Source organism: Labrus bergylta, chromosome 16, assembly GCF_963930695.1.
Source record: "Labrus bergylta chromosome 16, fLabBer1.1, whole genome shotgun sequence".
Taxonomy (NCBI): domain Eukaryota; kingdom Metazoa; phylum Chordata; class Actinopteri; order Labriformes; family Labridae; genus Labrus; species Labrus bergylta.
Genome location: NC_089210.1, coordinates 3,827,453 through 3,845,793, shown reverse-complemented (window position 1 = coordinate 3,845,793; position 18,341 = coordinate 3,827,453). Strand labels below are relative to the sequence as shown.

Below are 18,341 nucleotides of genomic sequence, written 5' to 3'. Positions count from 1 at the left end.
CTGCCCATCCATGAAGAAGGGTTTTTTTATTGTTTTATTTACTTATTTTTTTCAAATAAGAATTTATACAATATAAAGATTTCTCCACCTGCTTTGGTCATCAACAAAAATAAGTCTACATTGAAAAGGTATATGTAAAATACTGGGTAATATTCAAATATAGGCACAGATTTAAATATATTTCTGATGAGGTCGTCACTTTTTGATGAATAAAATCAGGAATGTGAAAACAATAATGTAGATAAATCAAGCAAAGAGGTTTTCAAAAGCAGAGATTTTATATTTAAATCAAAGCCTGGATTCATGAAAAGCAGCTGTAGTGGGATCGAGCAGCAGAGAGAACTCCCATGATTCCCCGCTAGCCTCGACGTCATCTTTTGTTATTGTATTGATTTAGAGCCCCTTGGCCCCATAGTGTAAACACAATACAAGTAAAATAAATCTATCTTTTGTGGAAATTTGGTGTTGTATTGTCAAAAAAGGGTTTTCTTTTAACTCATTTGTAAAGGTCAGGGGTCGAGTCAAAGCACGGTTCTTTGTTTTTGTCCTGTCAGGAAAATTGAGCTGCCTAATAAGAGTAAACACAACAATGAAAAAACGACACATGCTCTTGAGAGAGGATCTCCGTTTTGGGGAATTATCACTTTTTATTTTCACATTAGAAAGGTGTTATTCAGAATGACAGTGGAGGAGCATTCATGTTATGCAGCACCATTAACAACCAATGGGACAAACGAGAAGCAGTTTCTTTTCTCCCCCTGCAAAGGCCAGGATCATAAACAACAACAGAACGACCAAACAGAATATTTACAATCATTACAAAACAGAGTGGTTCAGGAAAATAAGCGTCCACTCAGCTCCGCTAAGAAGACAGACACAAAGAGAGAGAGTCAGGAGCCGTCAGGAAACATTGCTCGTCATAGTGGTGTGAATGGAAATTTGAGAGTAGACTAGAGATCAAAAGTCATGCACACACACACACACAATCGTCTGCACTGTTCACAGTATTAACAAAGTGGAAAAGTTCATTAATCCGCCTGAGCTGACTTTCTCTAATCTTTCGGCTCGTTAAAAAAAAAAATCAGCTTTACACATCTGGAAATGTGAATATTTACAGCAACCCTCCAGCAGAGGGTGCTACATCCTTACAAAGGAAGCTGAAACTGTGGACTCTGGATGAGTATCAGGGTCAAGAATTAAGGAAATAAAATCCGGGAAAAGCTTGAAGTGAAAGTGCCATGCATGAGAAAAAAATGAGATATCTTTTTTGTAGATTTTTCTTCCGCAAAACATTAAAAAATATATATTAGTGAAATTACTTTTTCTTTGTCCAACACTAATATTGAAACATGTCTTCCTTTTTTTTTTTTTTACGTTTTTTGTTAATACAAAATTAGCTTTTTTTTTTGCATTTTGAAAATGTTTTCCTTATTTACAAATTGCAAAAAAAAAAAGTCCTCCAATTTAGTTTCTCTCATGTCCAGCACTTTTATTTAAACTTTGACTTTGTATCATTGACATTTACATTCAATAACTGCCTTACTCTCCTTCATTTTTTTTTCTCATGCCTGGCCCTGATCGTCTTCTGTACTCGACCGCATTCAGAAAAACCAGCATGCATTAGAGACAGAAAGAAACCAGCGTTGTTGTGAATGAGATGAGTTTGAGATGTAATCACAGTAAAAAATAAAAATAAGAGAAACAAATAAGAAACAAAGACTTTTCAACATGAGAATTCCTCTTCATCATTTCCTCTCTGACACGCTTTGAGTGCATCACACCGATAAAAGAGGGCCGGGGATCAATCTGAAATACTTTTTTAATACTAAATTTGACACCAAACAAGAAGAAGATTCAGAATTCACTTCTAATTTGAGAAGATCAAAACTCATTTGAAGCACATTTTTTTACGCCTTTCTCGTGAAGCTGCTCGTGGGATCTTTGGTTTATTATTTTCACTAGAAATTAAAAAAAAGTTTTTTTTAAAGGGACAAAGTTTAATTTTTTTGAAAGCAAAGTATCCAAAATTGTACAAACGTGTTTCATTGATATCCACCTCTGCTCCTGTTCCAACACCTCAATCCCCAGTGAATCAGCGCCTGAAAAGAACCAACCTCCACGTTTTCACACACAAACGACCCCGACATGGAATGTGTTGTACTTCAAGCGATACAAAAGACTGTTATCAAATTTCTCAGATACTCCTGATACACCAGAGGGCTCAGTGTAAAAAGTCTAACCTCCCTCCCTCGCTGTGACGTAGAAAAGAGCTTTTAAAGAAGTTAGACTAATCTGCTCTCCGTTACAAAACAGTAAACATTTCCTGGTCGTCGTTTTGGTAAACTTTACGGCTGGCGCTGCAGCGTCAGCGGGCGGAGAGGGAGTCTGTGTGCAGGTGTGCGTCACGACTGGAGGAGGGTGTCGGCGCTGGGGGCCTTGTAGAGGTATTTCCAGATGGCGTAGTAGTGCACGGCGGCAGCCAGCGCCACGAACACGTGCCAGATGGCGTGGGCGAAGGGGATGACGCCGTCGCTCTTGAAGAAGAAAACGCCAAGGCAGTAGATGAGTCCACCGCAGGCCAGCTCCTGGAGCCCGTCAGTGTTGCTCTGAGAGGCAGAAAAAAAAAAGATGAGAAGTGTTGAGTGAACAAGTCTCCTCATGTCTCAAATCAGCTGATCGAAGCGGTGACTCAGTCGGATGAGCGCGTCTCGTTTAGACATTTTAAAACAACAGAAGTCTCATTTAGACATTTCAACACACTCACAGAAAAAGAAAGAAGTTTGTGAATGTGCTGTTTGGCAAAGAAAATAAAAGACACTAACTCACAAAACACAATGATCTCTGATTAAATGAGGAATAAAAGTATAAAATAAAAAAATATATATTTTTAAGTGTTCTATTTTTAAAACAGTTTTTTTACTGATGAGATGTCGAGTCAAATATCAAGTAAAAACATTTTACATTTTAGAAAAGACTGTATTGTTGTTTACACAGTAAGAGAGCCAGGCTGCAATATCAGTTTAAACCACAAGAGGGCAGCACACATTAGACACAGATTTGAAATGTTGACGCTTCCATCCATCCATCATCTATACAGCTTTTCCCATTCGGGGTCGCAGTGGCTGATCCCAGCTGTTTTTGGGCGAGAGGCGGGATACACCCTGAACTGTTCACCAGCCAATCACAGGGCTGACATTTAGAGACAGACAAGCAGCTACACTCACATTCACACCCAAATGACCTAACGAGCATGTCTGTGGGAGGAAGTCGGAGCACCAGGAGAACATGCAGACTCCACACAGAGAGGCTCCTGTCAGACGGGGATTCAAACCAGCAACCTCCTCGCTGTGAGGACACTGTGTTGAAGCTTTGTTTCTTAAATTAGTTTTATAAAGCGAGACAATTCCTGCAAAATCTCACACACATATTTGCACTTATGCAGCACTAAGAAAACCTTGCATTTCACTTACTCCTACAATGTGCCGTGTGCAAAATGTACGCATGACTCTCTGAAATCGTACACTAAGGAATGGGAGGCTACCAATTCCCTCATGACAGGAGATTGATGATGTTGCATTGTGTCGTCGCCTTTTTTCTCTTTTTTGTTATTTTGGGCTGGGCTTAAAACTTGATCTACTCAAGGTTTCTCTAAAAACTCCCTGAATCAGTTTACAAGAAAAAGAAAGTAAGAGACACATAAGAGAGGAAGCGACCTCTGACCTGTGATGATTGAGGAAATGAAAGTGAAGCGCGTGGGTAAATACATTCAGAGTAAATATTAATACTACCATTGATGCCATGACTGAAGCGGGGAAGAATCCCATGGTCAAATAGAAGGCCAGCTCAACTAGTTTATACCTGAGGAGACAAAGAAACACAACATGGAGAGTGGTGAGGTCTCATGTGAGAACACTGGAGACTGATGTCTGACCCCAGAGAAAAACTAGAGACACAAATCATGAGATCATTTAAGATAAGGAGAATAACAAAGGACCTCGTTATTGGTACTAAACTATCGATTCATTTTGATATAGATGAATCCAATCTGTCCTTCCTCCTTCACAAACTAGCTCTGGATTATTTTTTAAACTTTCATTCATCTTGTCGAGCACAGAGAGGTTTAAATAGAGTCTCTGAAGTCAGTTGACCTCTGACCTGAGGACAGGCGGGGCTGCTCGAGGGAAAGGGCAGTGTGTGGAGGGACAGTGTTAGAAAAGCAGGAAGTCAATATGTTTGTTTAAAAGATTTTAGTGCAGAAAAGTGATCAACAAAATGTAAAGCTATTTCAGATGTAACTGAGTTTGTCTGAAAGGTGTTGTATAAATAAAGTTTGATTGATTGGTCGTTATATTGGCAGGACGTCAGTATCACAGTTACATTATGACCTCTGTTTGACCCGGCTGTGGTCTGAACTCACTTCTCATGATAGTTGAAGACGTAGGCGGTTCCAGCAGCGGCCATGAGCCACACAAACCAGCGCATGTGTGCCGCCAGCGGGCCCAGCTCTCGCAGGTTCAACCTGAGGACGACGCCGGGGAAAAAAACGTTAACCCCTTCATTCATTCCTGCAGCCGCTCGGAGGAAAACTCCGCCCCGCTGTGTGACACTCACCAAGGCGTGTAGGAGGCAGCGATGAAGAAGTAGATGACCACTCTGTCACACATGTGGAAACACTGCTCCATAGACCTGAAACAAACAGAGAGCAGGTTATTCAAGGTCATGTGTTCTTACTCAGGGTCACACGTTTACAAAGCATGAACTGCATTTTGTCACGGGGAAAAACATTTGTATGTACTTTCTCTTCTGCAGATAGCACTTCGATAAACACACTTCATGATGATGACCGTTAAAGTTTTATTCTCTGCATTATATTTATTCTATTAAAATGTTTTTTTAAATATTGGAACTCATACACTGTTAACTGAATATATATATATGTTCAGAGTTTCTACTTATTTACTTTATTCAGAGAGAAATCATGTAAAGTATCCGGTTATCTGAAGTGCAATGTGAGAAACAGAGAATAACAGAACGTCACACAGACCACAGAGGGAAGTGAAAGAATGCAGAAAGAGACAAAAACATTCCCCGTCAGCGGAGAGAGAGATCTCTGCGCTGTTGTTGTTTTTCATGTTCTGCTTTTAAACAAGAAGCTACAGACGGCTGCAGTGTTCATTGTTGCTGCACAGTTTGTGCAGCGTTTCCCCACACACAGACGATACCTGGGCCGGCCGCTCAAGTACATATCAGACATGTTTTTATTTAATGTTTTTATTTATTCACATAATTGCTGCGTGCACGAGAGAGTGCAGCCACGCACGAGGACCTTACGGCTCCGTGCAACATAAAAAAAACTCTAGATGTTGAAGATGTTAAAAAGTAGCACAGCCAGTCCGGTTTGTGTCACTACGTATCCCAGCACAGCTCGCGATCAGATTGCAATACACAATAAATGGTTCTCGTGGTAATGACAGCGTGTCTGTCAGCATTTCATACTGGTATATTTGTCACTACAGTGTATAAGGCGCAGTGCACTTTTAAGATGAAGAAATAAATATTAAAAGTGCGTCTAATACAGCAGATTTTAGGGTACTTGATTTAGTAGGAGTTAAAGTCTCCTCAACCGGCTGTACATGTTTTCTTAAGAGTATATGTTGTTGCTATTCTCGACCAGGTCTCCCTTGAAAAAGACTTCTCTGACCCCAACGGGCCTGGCCTAGTTCAGTTTAATGATAGAAAGCCAGGGTTGGTCGTGCTCACCTCAGGTGGCTCTTCTTCCAGGTGATGATATGAAACACAGTGGAGACGAGGAAGAGCGCACACAGGCCCATGCCGTACACCCAGGCGGTGATTTTCTCCCAGCCGTTATCCGACAGACGATGCAGCAGCGCCATGCCCACGAAGGCCGGCACGATGAGGAGCTGCAAGGGACAAGAACCCACAGAGCCATTCAAAATAAATGCGATCATGTCATGTGCATTAAAACTGAATTCAAACCACTCACCGCATGAGTGTAGCAGTTTGCAGCGTGCTCGTAGCAGGTGGGCTGGTAGCGGCAGTTAGCAGACGCCCGTCTGTTCATGAACCTGAAACACACAAACACACAGAGAGAGAAATTTAATAACTATTCAGTCTGATTTAAGATCAGAACGGATTCTCACAAACACAACTATCATATCTGTTGACTCCTTTTTAAAATGAACGCTCAGAAAAAATACTCAGAATGAAAGACAAAATAAACCAGCTCAAGTAATTGCATCCAAATCAGACAAGGTTTTTGTTTTTGCAGAGTATCCAGGATGACATTTTTTAAACTAACAACGTGCATATTTTGCAACATTGAGCCCGTGGCGTGACAGGAGCAAAACTCTGTGCCCTGCACGAGGAATACGCCTCAAACCTGATGCATGACAGTCGGAACAAGAACTTCAAGATAAGAGTGACAAATACAAAAGGCCAGGTAAGTAACCCAAAAGGTATCAAACAGAAGTGTTGAAACATGCAACAACTTGAAGACAAAACAAATGAACACTAAGTTCAGAAAGGAAGAAAGACGGTGTGTATGAACGAAGATGAAAAGAGGGATTAGTAGCATAAAGTCACATCATGAACCGACATGAGGCAGATTTAATAAATCCCAACACACTCTCATCATTACCTTCAATAGAAACTGAGCAACTCTTACTATCTATGACTTTTTGCAGATGTTGAGAACGACTGACTTCCTGACAGATTATTTGCTGATTTTTAATTTAGTTGAAAAGTTGTGGTTATTTGTTTCATGTCTGTTTTCACACTAAACCCTGACTCTGGTGAACAGGTTCTCGTACTTCCTGTGCTTCATTGGAATGACCCAGAAGGCACGACTGACCTGGATTCTTCACCATCTCTCAACACATGAAGAAATACCTTTTTAAAAAGGGGGGGACGGGGACGTTGGTTAAGCGTACATCACGTAGGTGCAGGGCAATCATTAAACCTCAGCAGGGAAAAGAAGATAAGCACATTTACTCAGTCAGTATGAAGTTTATCAAATCACAACATCTCCTTTCTGGTCTCTTTGTCAGGCGTGCTGTGACCTGATGAAGACCAGATGGTGGAAATGTAAATTAATACAATATAAATGACTTCATCAGGCTCTAAGTAAATGTGCAGGCTTGTCTTCTTTTTCAAATAGTCTTCATAATATCCTTCATTTACTGTCTTCATTTTTCATTTTTGGTAGGTTTTGTTGTGAAGTACGTCTCTATACCAGAACTATTTTTGTACCCTTATGTTCTGTCTGTGAGAAACCTTTCAGTTAAATAAAAGTTAAAATACAAATATGAGTTTGCAATAAACTCAGAGCTGAAAATAAACCTGTCCTTCAACAATTCTGTCGGATCAATTGAATCACTTTTACACATGAGAAAGAACACCAAGGGTCAAAGTCACACTGAGTGTTGCCTACCTAATATTATAAGTGAAAGGCATAAGCCAAACACCTGAGATAAAATTAGGGACATTTTAGTAATAATCGATTAATCTGTGGAGAAATAATCGGTCGCTGAAACAATTATTACAAAAATTAATGGTCAGATAAATACAGAAATGTTTCGTTTCCATCCCTTCATTCAGAACACAGACGCTCAGGCATCAACAGGTTGTTCCTTGAAGGTGTAAAAATAGTATGAAATAATAATTTAAAAACTAAATGACCAACTCCATGTGGACAGGCTTTGCTACATCAAACCTCTTGTATATGATCTACGTGTGTGAAGAAGAGTTTAACTGTACCTCACTCACAAATATATATTCAGATCAAACTGATATCTAGTCTGATGAGGCTTACTTTGAATGGAGGACTTTGACTTGTAGTGGGGGACCTGAATAATAAATGTTATCTTCAGCTTTTAAATCCTTTATCATAATGTCTTTAATCTGCTTCTTTCATTTCTCTGTATTTGTCGTGAGGCACTTTGTTACCATGTTAGGAAAAGTGCCGCATAAATAAAGTTTATTATTATTATTATTACATTACTTTCACAGTGTGGAGAGATTACTTTTACCACTATACACCTGAAATACATTAAAATACATAATTATAACTGACAGCCAAAGCCTTAAAAGCTAATTGATATTATGATACCATAAAATAGTCAATTAAATGTAAGAGCCATGCAAGCATTGGGACACTAAAAACAGTCAATTTAAAGTTATTCAAACTAAGAATTAAAGTTTAATTTGTGTTATAGACTGGTTAAACATTCATCTGAGTCTTCTTCACATTATTTTTTAGGTTATAAAACAATCACAGCCAAAACAAAATGTACATTTCTTTGTTGATTTGGTAAAGCAGGACAGAAAGTGACTCCACACCTTGAGAGGAAAACAGGTTTCTGTTAACAGACAAACAGACATGAAGAGTGATGTAAGCAGGACCCACACCTGGCTGGCCTGTCGGTTTTTTTTAATGTAATTTAGAGTTATATTAGTGATATTAGTGTTAATATTTGTCCATATTTGACAGATTTCACCCACCTCTGGAAGCTGTTGACTCTCTTCATTTCAACCATTTTCACAGCAGGAAGCAAAGTAAAAAAAAAAAAAATCAGCACAAAAGATGCTAATAACCCGTTTTACAAAAGAGAAAACGATAAACTGTCAGAAAAAGAAAAGGCCTAGCATGAGCTAGCCTTTAGCTAACTTATACTGCAGCTACAAGGCACCGACAGCAGTAACGCTCCCACTACAAAGGCACTGTTTTAGCCGCTTTCTTCGTACCATCCTGTATCAAACACCGGCTTTCTGCCTCGTCGGGAAATTAAAAAAGATCCATGAGCAACAGCGAGAGGCAGAACAACACCCCCACCCCACCCGCCCCCCCAAAAAAAGACCCCCGCAAGCAAGCAAGCTCCGCCGGCTAGTGACGAGCGAGCTCCCCCGCTGAGACGTCGAACCGAATAATGTGATTTTTTTTTTCTGTTTGTGCCCCACCGCCCAAACAGTGGTAAGATAATGAGCGACGGCAGTCTCGGCCAATAAGGAGCAGGATAGGTGATACATTGACCAATGAGGTTTGAGGGGGGCGGTATCTTGTGGAGGGACGTTACTTCACGTTCTGGAAGTGCAAAGATTGAGGGTGTTGCCGCAAATGAACAAACAAACATGGAAGTAAGTTACACAGAAATACCTGGAAATTGATTTATTTTCTACTATAATGTAGTATATATTAATATCTTACGCTTGTGTGTGTTTGGAAAGTTGTTTATGTCTGTTTTTATTTTTTTTGTGAACGCAATAAGATAAGATAAGATAATCCTTTATTTATCCCACAACGGGGAAATTTACATTGTTACAGCAGCAAAGAGCAAAGATTGCAAACAAAAAGTGAACACAGTACAATTTAAATAAAAAAGAAAAATTAAGAATGTACTAAAAAATAGATTTAAAAAAATAAAAAATAGATCAGCTGAGCTGCACTTTTGACAAAAATGTAGTCCGTAATATTCCATGTAACACAGACATGCACACAGTGCACATAAAGTGTCAATATCGGGCAAGATTTGCATGTTTTACTTGCCTACCTATGGTGGGACAAATTTCATAACTCAAAAATTAAAAGCAGAAAGAACAAAAAAGAATTAATAATACATTTTTATGAACATTTATGAGTATTGATTATTTAATTTAGGTCTGTTTACCTATGTTATCTGGATTTAAAAACACAACAACTTTTGTACAGCTTCCTTGGGTTTCGTGAAAGGCGCTGTATAAATCTAAGTTATTATTATTATTATTATTATTATTATCACAAAAATATTTCATTTGGTTGTTTTTCTTGTTTTTTCAATTATAATTTTACGTAATTTATATGGAAAAACACTTTTTCCTTACTAATAAAGCCATCGCTTACAACTGATTCATATTTAAATGGTTACCTGATAGAGAGATTTTTAATGTTTTGAAGCCAATTTTAAAACATTTAGCTACAACAGTCACACATAATGTACATGCAGAATAAGGATCACAGACTAAATGTATAGTTCATAGAGATTGTTCAGCTAAAGCCCCATGTTATATAAGCAGTGCGTCCCCGATGGAGGATGCAATATAGACCACAGTAAGTGTGTCAACAGCTTTACTATGACTCAACTTAACAGGTTTCATCATGTTTTACAGTTCAGATATTATGCAGTACAGGCAGGCAGACACCAAGATGTCTTGCAGCAGGTGTCATGGAAAAAGAAATCTGGTAAAAGGGTAATAGATTGATGTCGCAGGAGACAAAGTGTCAAAGACAAAAAGGTGAACTGCACAGTGTCGTAGCGACTCAGTTACATAATGGCACTGTAACTTGATCAGGGACTCTCAGATATAACAGAGCCCTTATGTAAGAGCAAAGTGCAATCATGGGGCTTAATGAAGTTCACGCAGTTGCCCGTTAGTGCTGCACACAACCACGGCGACAAGAAACCCACTGAACCCTTTTTGAAATGTTTCACAGGCACTTTCTCTTAACATACAGAACCTTGCTTACAAATAAAGTTATTGTTTGTATTAGAAATGTATAGAAAGTAGTGTAAAGCACATTTAATAAAGGTGTGTAGGTCTGTACGAGTGCAAGCAGAGAATGGGATCAATCCAGAAAATGAGTGAAAGTCATTGTCTATGTGTTGCATTTAAAAACAGACAATATAGACAATAGGAGAATGCCAGAGTCAGTATCTGATTAGAGTGTCTGTTCTCCCATGATGCCTATAGCTTAAACTTTTAATGCGATACAGAGCTGCAGGTTGGCAGCCTTGTGTCAGAGCAGCTCAGGATATCTTTCTGTCCTGGCTGTAAACTATCTGTGTCTTTGTCTGTGTCTGTGTCTGTCTGTTTGGGGGGGGGGGGGGGGGGGGGGGGGGGGGGGGGGGGGGCGGATGGAGTTTCTCTGGTCTTTAAACTTCACTTTCACCTCATGCAAGCAGAAGCATCACTTTACACCCCAACGCCGTCTCTTTAAGAAACCATTTTCAACAATTGAGAGAAATTATTTGTCTTCAAGCTGCAACTAAAACTCTCAAGTGGCACAGAAATTACAGACTGTTTCAGACTTTTCGATGATGACGAGGGCAATGCATTTCTTATTTGGTACAATTTCAAGCCTGCAAAGCTTTTATCAGCATGTTCTTTGATAAGATCAAGTTATTTCACTGCCTTGGTGCCCCAAACCTTTAAACCGGTATAATGCTGCATTCCATTCCACACAGAACTCAGGAAAAAACGACCACTGACTCAGAAAAGTGAAATGGAACGGCCATTCAGGTAGGAATTACAAATCGCAAACTAAGGCAAGATCCAAGACCAAGTGGGTAGAATTGACGTCACAGCAATATGGTTGTGCACACAGTGACAGGTAAGCAGAATGACCTGTTTGTCCATTTTTAACCCAGATCGGAAGTCGGAAACAACAACTTGGAATTATCGACTCCCGACTTGAAATTTTTTTTTCTTATTGAACGAGTTAAAGGATCGAAATGATGACATCACTTTAAACTCTTTGTAACATTTGAAGCTCTGATGTTGATCTTTCACCTCCGTATGATCAACATGTTTTCATGTCGTGTCTGTGAAGGAGTGTCTGACATTTAATGTAAAGCCTAAACACTTTACGCTCACTAACTTTATCTCACATGTGAAGGGCTCGAGTTTGAGAGTTCACAAGGTGCTTGGTATAAGAGGAGAAAAAAGACTAGTGTGCGCACGTCCAAGAAAATTGCATAAACTGGACTGTTTCATACACTTTGTTGGTTCTTAGCAAGTTACTTGAGTCTTTCAAGTTATTCTACCTATTCTGCCTTTATTGCCATTCTTTCACACACAAGGTTCACAGCTGAACCTTCATAAATAGGGCGTGTAAACTGACCACTAGACTACTGGGGCCCAACCTCCAAGGAAGCTTTGGAATTATCTCTCTTGAAATTTCAGCACTGTGCAATTAAATTACAACGTTTTCAAACTAGTATCCCCTCAGTCTGATATGTCAGAGGTCAGAGGTCAGACATGCTCTTGTTCTTTGGTTCAAACTCATTCTCACGAGGATCAGTCACCTGTGGACCTTAAATTTAACAGAATTGAAATAAATACTATACTTCACAATCCTCCTTGGGTAAATACCACCAAACATTGGAGACACATTGAGTATGTCTGAATAATATGTAATGGTTGAGTGTAAAGGTCATATGGGGGGGGGGGACTTGTCCTTAGAATAAAAGGAGCTTTGTGTCCACACGTGACACAGGGTTAAACGGCTCTGTAATTGGTTTACTGTTTCACGCTAGAATGCACTTCATATAGTTTTCCGCCCCGAGCCCAACTGGTGATCACTGTGTACAAAACACCAAGATGGTCTGTTGGGCCAGTTTCATTACCTTTGGAGAATATTCATAAACAACCAAGACGGCTGCTACTGATGCTGAGCGTTCAGGTTACACTACATATTTTGTCAGTAGTTACTGGAATTGTCAATGAATAAAAAAGCAGAAAGGGTACAAAAACAAGAGGTAGCACTATAGTATCATGATGCAGATACACTCAAAGTGCTTTGGTACAATTTTAGCCTCTTAAAAGGAGATGTAGTTTGGATAAATTAATCTACTCACCACCATTTGTGCTAATTTGAGCTAATTTGAGCTAATTTGAGCAATTGAGGTACCACTAGCCTAATTTATTGACTGCACATTTCTCAGAAACTGTAGGATTATAACGAGTTTCATCCAAGTTCTTGTTTACTGAACCAGATCTATTTATGTTGAGCTTTGGCAGCAGAGACTGAATGCTACAGGTTTCAGGTAATCAGGTATTAAGACGTATATGGTCTTTGTTAACAGCCAAGAACCGCTTCAGTTGACCTAATGACCTTTCCCTGTAGTTCACATATATTGTTGTATTTATAGATTTGTTCCTGGAAGGAAGTTATGATCAACAGGCAAGTAGGCTAAGACGATCACCAATGAATCCAGCCAAAGAGACACAAAAACAAAACAAGATTAGCATTAATCCAAACGTAAACAAAGAAAAAAGTCATGAGAAAAATGCTAATCAATTGTATGATCCCAGAGTGACAGACTTCTCTGACAGAAGTTTTGTTTCCTTTATGTATTAGTTAATCTACCTTGAACAAAAAGTCTTCTGGCTTTAATGAGGCATCAGATTTAGTAATTTATACCCTCAAAACGCTGCCCACTCGTCCAAATATTCCCATGCTTGCACTTAAATTTGCCCTGCTTGTGTTCAAACAATATGTTTGCTCTCAGATATGGTACATTGGGGCTTGAACAGACTTCCAATGTCCCGGATCAGGTAAAAGCTTTCCTGACATCTACTCAAACACTGTGCAGATCAATTGTCTCCTATTTTCCACTCCATATTTAAATGCTCGTAAGAGGTTCCTACGTTGCGGAAGAAGTCATCAATTGTCCCAGTGCCTGGGAGCAAATCCACCTAAGAGCATCAGGGATTTGGGGCTTGTGGCCCTGACCTCACTGGTAATGAGGACCTTTGGAGAGTTCAACAAGAGAGAACTACTCTGGGCCGTGGAGGCATCCTCTACAGTTTGCTTATAGGAGCTAAAAGAGGTTGATGAGTCAACCCTTCCTAATATGCTTTTTAACCACCTCGAAGGGCCAGGGAGATATCCACATCTTTTGTTTTTAACACAATTCAGTCCCACATTTTAGCCCACAAACTGATCTCTTATTTTAACATGTGTCCTGGCATTGTTGGATGGATTGTAGACAGATCTCAATGTGTGAGAGTAAACAGCTCTGTGTCAGACGTTTTGTTCTCCTCCACTGGTTCCTCACTGGGATGTGTCCTCTCACCTATTTTGTATATTCTGTGAAAGAATGGACTGCAGAAGTTTCCATCCAGGAAGACATACTCTGAAGATCCCAGAGATCATAGTCTGTTAAAGGGGGAGCACCTGGACCAGTGGTGGATGATTTTATTGAGTGATGTGATAACTCCTTTTCCAACTTAAATGTCAGTAAAACCGAGGACATGTGCATAGATTTTTTTTAGAAGAAAGTCAAATGCACCAATCAAAATTGAGACCAAGGAAGTACTAAAGGCTAACATTCAGTGAGAACACAGAAGCAGTTTGTAAGAAAGCATCTTCTTCCGTATGCTAAACTGGTTTGGTGTGTGCAGTCTGTCCTTACCTTTTGGCTTTGGTTGTCTACCAATAGGAGACAACAATAGGATTCGACACATCATTAAAGTTGAATTTAAGATCATTGGGATTAAATTAGCTGATCTGTCGCTCACCTTCAGTAATAGAGCTGCAGCTAAGACTTGTGTCATCTTACAGTGTCCTCACCATACCCTACTGTACTTGGTGAGTTTGAGCTTCTGTCCTCAGGTAGGAGATCCAGATCACCAAAAGCAAAGCCCAACAACAAAGTCCAACTCAGTCCATCAGACGACCAAAACCCCAATGATGACCCTGATGACTGATGAGTTTTATTGTGGTTTAAATTATGGTTTCATGGACGTTTTTATACATTCTTGGTTTCCTGTTGTCACCTGGCTGCAAAACCAATTTCCCCTTGGAGACAATCAAGTAAAAGTCGAAGGGTTAACTTTCTCCCTGTCGGAGTAGGTGAAGTGATTAAAGACATGTACGTCTCAAAATAAGATGGAAGACATTCAAGTCAGGAGCTTTAACCCATGCGGTCTGCAGCTTCAGAAAAAAACTACATCCATGCTCAACAGGGTTCCTCGGGTTATGTAAGAGGTGACTGTCCGACCAGACTTAACCAAATGTTGAAACCTAATCCTTGAACGGCAGCCAAATGAGAGCTATCAAGCTTTGATTTGGTGGAGTAGTTAAGGTAGAGGTTATGGTGTTATCTTTATATTGGAGAAGAGCAACAAAGTCCAGAGACATTAACGTGAGGGCGAGCGAGTTTCTTGACACTTGATATCATTCTAAAATGGAAGAAGTACAGATGTTAAGACTTTAACCAAGTTTCTGCCTCTCCTCTGTGTGTTTCCCTGAACCTAACCTTAATCCTAAAACCTTCCCCACACTCAGTCTCACAGCACAACACAACAGAAATGGCCTCTTTAGTCCCTGTGCTTTATCAGTCCTGACGTTTCCCCTCCATGGCTGACTTTGGCAGGCTTTGGCTTGAGATCCTCGAGATAAAGACGGATTTCACCTGCATATGCACAGCACTTAAAGGGGAATTCATGTACCATGGGGCCTACATTTATATTAGTTTCCTGGGTCAAAAAGTTTGGAATTGCATGAGTAGGTCTTCAGCTAGAGATGCAAACTATGGCCTGGTGTGGTAGATCAAAGTACGTCCACTAAAAAGTTGTTGTTTTTGACATTAAGTAGGCTGAGATTTTTATTCCAACATGAAATTGCCTATTGCCAATCCTTACAAAGATATGATCAAGGTATGCCAAGGTGAGATCCTTTTTTCAACAAGAAACAGCTGAAACATCATTCCCTTCTAAACCACCAATCTCCATTTACAAAAACGATAATTTGATCTTGAAGCTTCTAGTCTAACCTCTGCAATGATCGTTGACTTTGTCAGTGTCCCTTGACCTAATTTGTTGATTGGAATGACGAGCTTTGATCCAACACATTGTTTGTTAATGACATCACAACCTAGAAAACGAGCTGATCTGGCAGCAGGAGAATGGCAGCTCCCAAGTTCAATGAGGTAAGTCAGTGATTTTGTCCTTGGAGTTTGGTGGCTTTGAAAAAACTCTCATGTCCTTTTTTCTGTTGTTTTACTCTTTATAAAAAGAGATTAACCTATGTAGGGATCCTTTCTATTCTGTTGTCAGATAACAATCCATCTTAAGCCTGTTTGTGGGAAAAGCAGCAACTTTCAGTGGACATACTTTGTAAGTCTTTGGGGCAATTGCATTCAAACAGTTTCTGTAATCTCCTGCAGCAATTTCAGACATTTTTGTTTTACCTATCAGTAATTGAATCCCTTAAGTATTCTGGTTTAAAATATCCAGAACTAACCTTTAAGACAAGACTTACCGTGCGAGTCTGGTTTTGTGTAGGTCAAATCCAAGCATTGTTCCAGAAGGACAAAAAAATAATAATAAAGAAATGCAAAAAGTACAAAACAAGATTTAGATATTTACAAAAAGTGAGTCAATGAGTCTTAATTAGACCATCGTGCTTTTCTTCTCTCTGAAGTCCGAGAGTGTTGGCTCATGGTAGGTCGTGATCATGTTGGCCCCGTCCCACCGTGCCACCGGAGCCGGCGAGCTCTGCATCACCACCAGCCTGATGGGAGACTGAGTCGGCTGCGGGTCGGGGGCGTACTCCTTCGTGGGATCTTTGCCCCGGCAGTCGTACATGATACACGATATCAGGAAGACCAGGAGCAAGATAACGTAGCTGGCGATGAGGATGCAAAGGTTCAAGGTGACGGGGTCGATCTCCTGGTAGTTTTCCAGAAAGCCCATGGTTGCCTCCTACATGCTGGGCGGCCCCGAGGCCTCGAAGAAGAAGAAGCAGAAGGACCTCCGAGGGAATGGAAGAGTTGAAGCTATATGGACGGCTGCTAAGAAGTGAGAACCAGCCTGGTGACAGCAGCTTTCTCCCTCTCTCTCTCTCTCTCTCTCTCTCTATCCTCCCCCCCCCTCCTTACACCCTCTCTGCCTCTCACCTCTCGCTTTCAGATGAGCGCCGTGGATACGTGGCTTTGTGGTATAAAAATACTTTAATCCATGCCACTCCTCCAACCTTGGGTTTCTGCGATCAATGGCTCTCTTTAATAACTTAAGCTTCGGTTGCAACTGACCGAACAGATTCTGTGTTATATCATCTGCAAGCAAGTGAACATTAATTACTGTGTATGTGATGTATTTGAGCGCATGTGTTTCTGCATGTGTGTTTGTATGTGTGTATGTGGTGTAATCTTAATCTTGATTGTGAGTGGGGATTGACGAAGGAAGCCATCTGGCCTAATAGAGGCCAGGCAGTACGGCTAAAAAAGCCACTCAGAAAAAAATGTTAACATGCGTGCACAAGGTTTAATAAACTACAAAAACAGGTTAAAAAAATCCCTTAAATCTGTGACCTCCTCTGGGATTTTTGTTTTGCAATATGTGCAGATTACAGCGGCCATCTTCCTGTGTGTGTGTCACTCCTCTGTGAACCTCAGTCACCGGGGAATCAGAGACAGGATTATCACAGTGATCAGCAGCAAACTCCTCGGGTGTGTAATCTGCGCCGATGCATGTCAATGTGCACATGAAGGAGCATGATAGTTTGGGTTTGCAAAAAAATAAAATAAAAAATGTGTGTGAGGGGGAAAAAAGTGATGATTTAAGATCTAGTTTCAGATGTTTCAACAGGTCATAAGAAGCTTCTCTTGTGGTGAAGTTTTTTGAGACAGCAGAGGGCAGCACTTAGCAATGTTTGCAGCGGGAGAGGAATAAGAAGAAGCAGGACTGGAGGTTGAACTCTGACCCAGACAAACACAGGAGAGAGGGAGGAGGAGATGTACACAGAGCAGGAATGGAGCAATAATTCATGTGGACAGTCTGACATGGAATAGAAAAGGAACTGTCTTCTTTTGAAGCAGGCATATAAAGCATCCTATTGCATCCTGCACTCTGAGTCTGAGTCAATTTTGCAGAGTAATCTAATCATGAAGTCCGTATACACCAGATGTGAGGGCAGAAGAGTAAAAGACAGGAAGTGGAAGTTTGGCTCCAATGCCAATGAATGGAAAAAAATATATAATTATAAAAAAGTGTAATATCAGAAATTATATAACAGATCAATTAAAGTATAAGACTTTGGAAATGCAGGAGTACGACAACATACCCAAAAAAGTGCAGATATTAAATCATATGTGTGATTCATACATGTACAACATGGTGGCCAACAAGGGCCATGAGTCTCTTTTAGTCTTCCAGTTAAATAATAAAAAAATAAATAAAATACAAAACAATTGAAACATGCTCCTCTAGACAGGCTGAAAAACTCCTCCGTTCATCGGACCAAATCTCATCTGTTAATTATCGTCTCCATTAACTGTATCACCAAAATCAAGATCCACTTAGCGCCCCCTGTAGGGCTGGAGGACCTCTGTTGTATATCTGGTAATGCAGTGTTTTTTTCTCTTGCTTTCTGGGTTTGTTGTTTCTGTATTTGCAGCATTTTTTTAATTTTTAATTTTTATCGTGTTTTGTACTTCTGCAGCTTCTTTTTTTAATTATCTTGCAGCTTGTTTGGGCTCCCCTCTTCAGGTCAGCCATCAGGTCGGCGATACAGGACTCTGACCTGGAAGAATGCACGTTGCAAAAAGAGCTGCTTCCCCCCC

At 40.1% G+C, this 18,341-nt stretch overlaps 2 protein-coding genes across 3 annotated transcripts; both read right to left on the bottom strand.

Moving 5' to 3' along the window:
• Positions 1–623: 623 nt before the first annotated feature.
• mmd (monocyte to macrophage differentiation-associated) lies at positions 624–16,203 on the bottom strand. 2 transcript variants are annotated; one of them, XM_065964907.1, is made up of 7 exons: positions 16,040–16,203; positions 6,005–6,086; positions 5,761–5,921; positions 4,612–4,686; positions 4,418–4,519; positions 3,789–3,858; positions 624–2,606 (listed from the first exon to the last, which is right to left on the bottom strand). In XM_065964907.1, exons 1-7 carry the CDS (start codon positions 16,075–16,077, stop codon positions 2,403–2,405), a joined length of 732 nt encoding a protein of 243 aa, XP_065820979.1. In that variant the 5' UTR covers positions 16,078–16,203; the 3' UTR covers positions 624–2,402. The 2 variants fall into 2 exon arrangements, with proteins under 2 accessions (XP_065820979.1, XP_020496690.1); XM_020641034.3 differs by lacking the exon at positions 16,040–16,203 and adding an exon at positions 8,521–8,860.
• On the bottom strand, positions 16,171–17,127 carry LOC114920589 (small integral membrane protein 36-like). The gene has a single exon (XM_029278713.2). It carries the CDS (start codon positions 16,471–16,473, stop codon positions 16,171–16,173), a length of 303 nt encoding a protein of 100 aa, XP_029134546.1. The 5' UTR covers positions 16,474–17,127.
• Between the last annotated feature and the right edge of the window lie 1,214 nt (positions 17,128–18,341).

Coding starts and splice junctions, on each gene's coding strand:
- mmd (XM_065964907.1), bottom strand. CDS start 16,077: ATGCTTGGATTTGACCTACACAAAACCAGACTCGCACG. Junction 4,687..5,760: donor TGGAAGAAGAGCCACCTGAG/GTGAGCACGACC, acceptor TGTTTGTTTCAG/GTCTATGGAGCAGTGTTTCC. Junction 3,859..4,417: donor GTCTTCAACTATCATGAGAA/GTGAGTTCAGAC, acceptor TTGTCTCCTCAG/GTATAAACTAGTTGAGCTGG.
- LOC114920589 (XM_029278713.2), bottom strand. CDS start 16,473: ATGGGCTTTCTGGAAAACTACCAGGAGATCGACCCCGTCACCTTGAAC.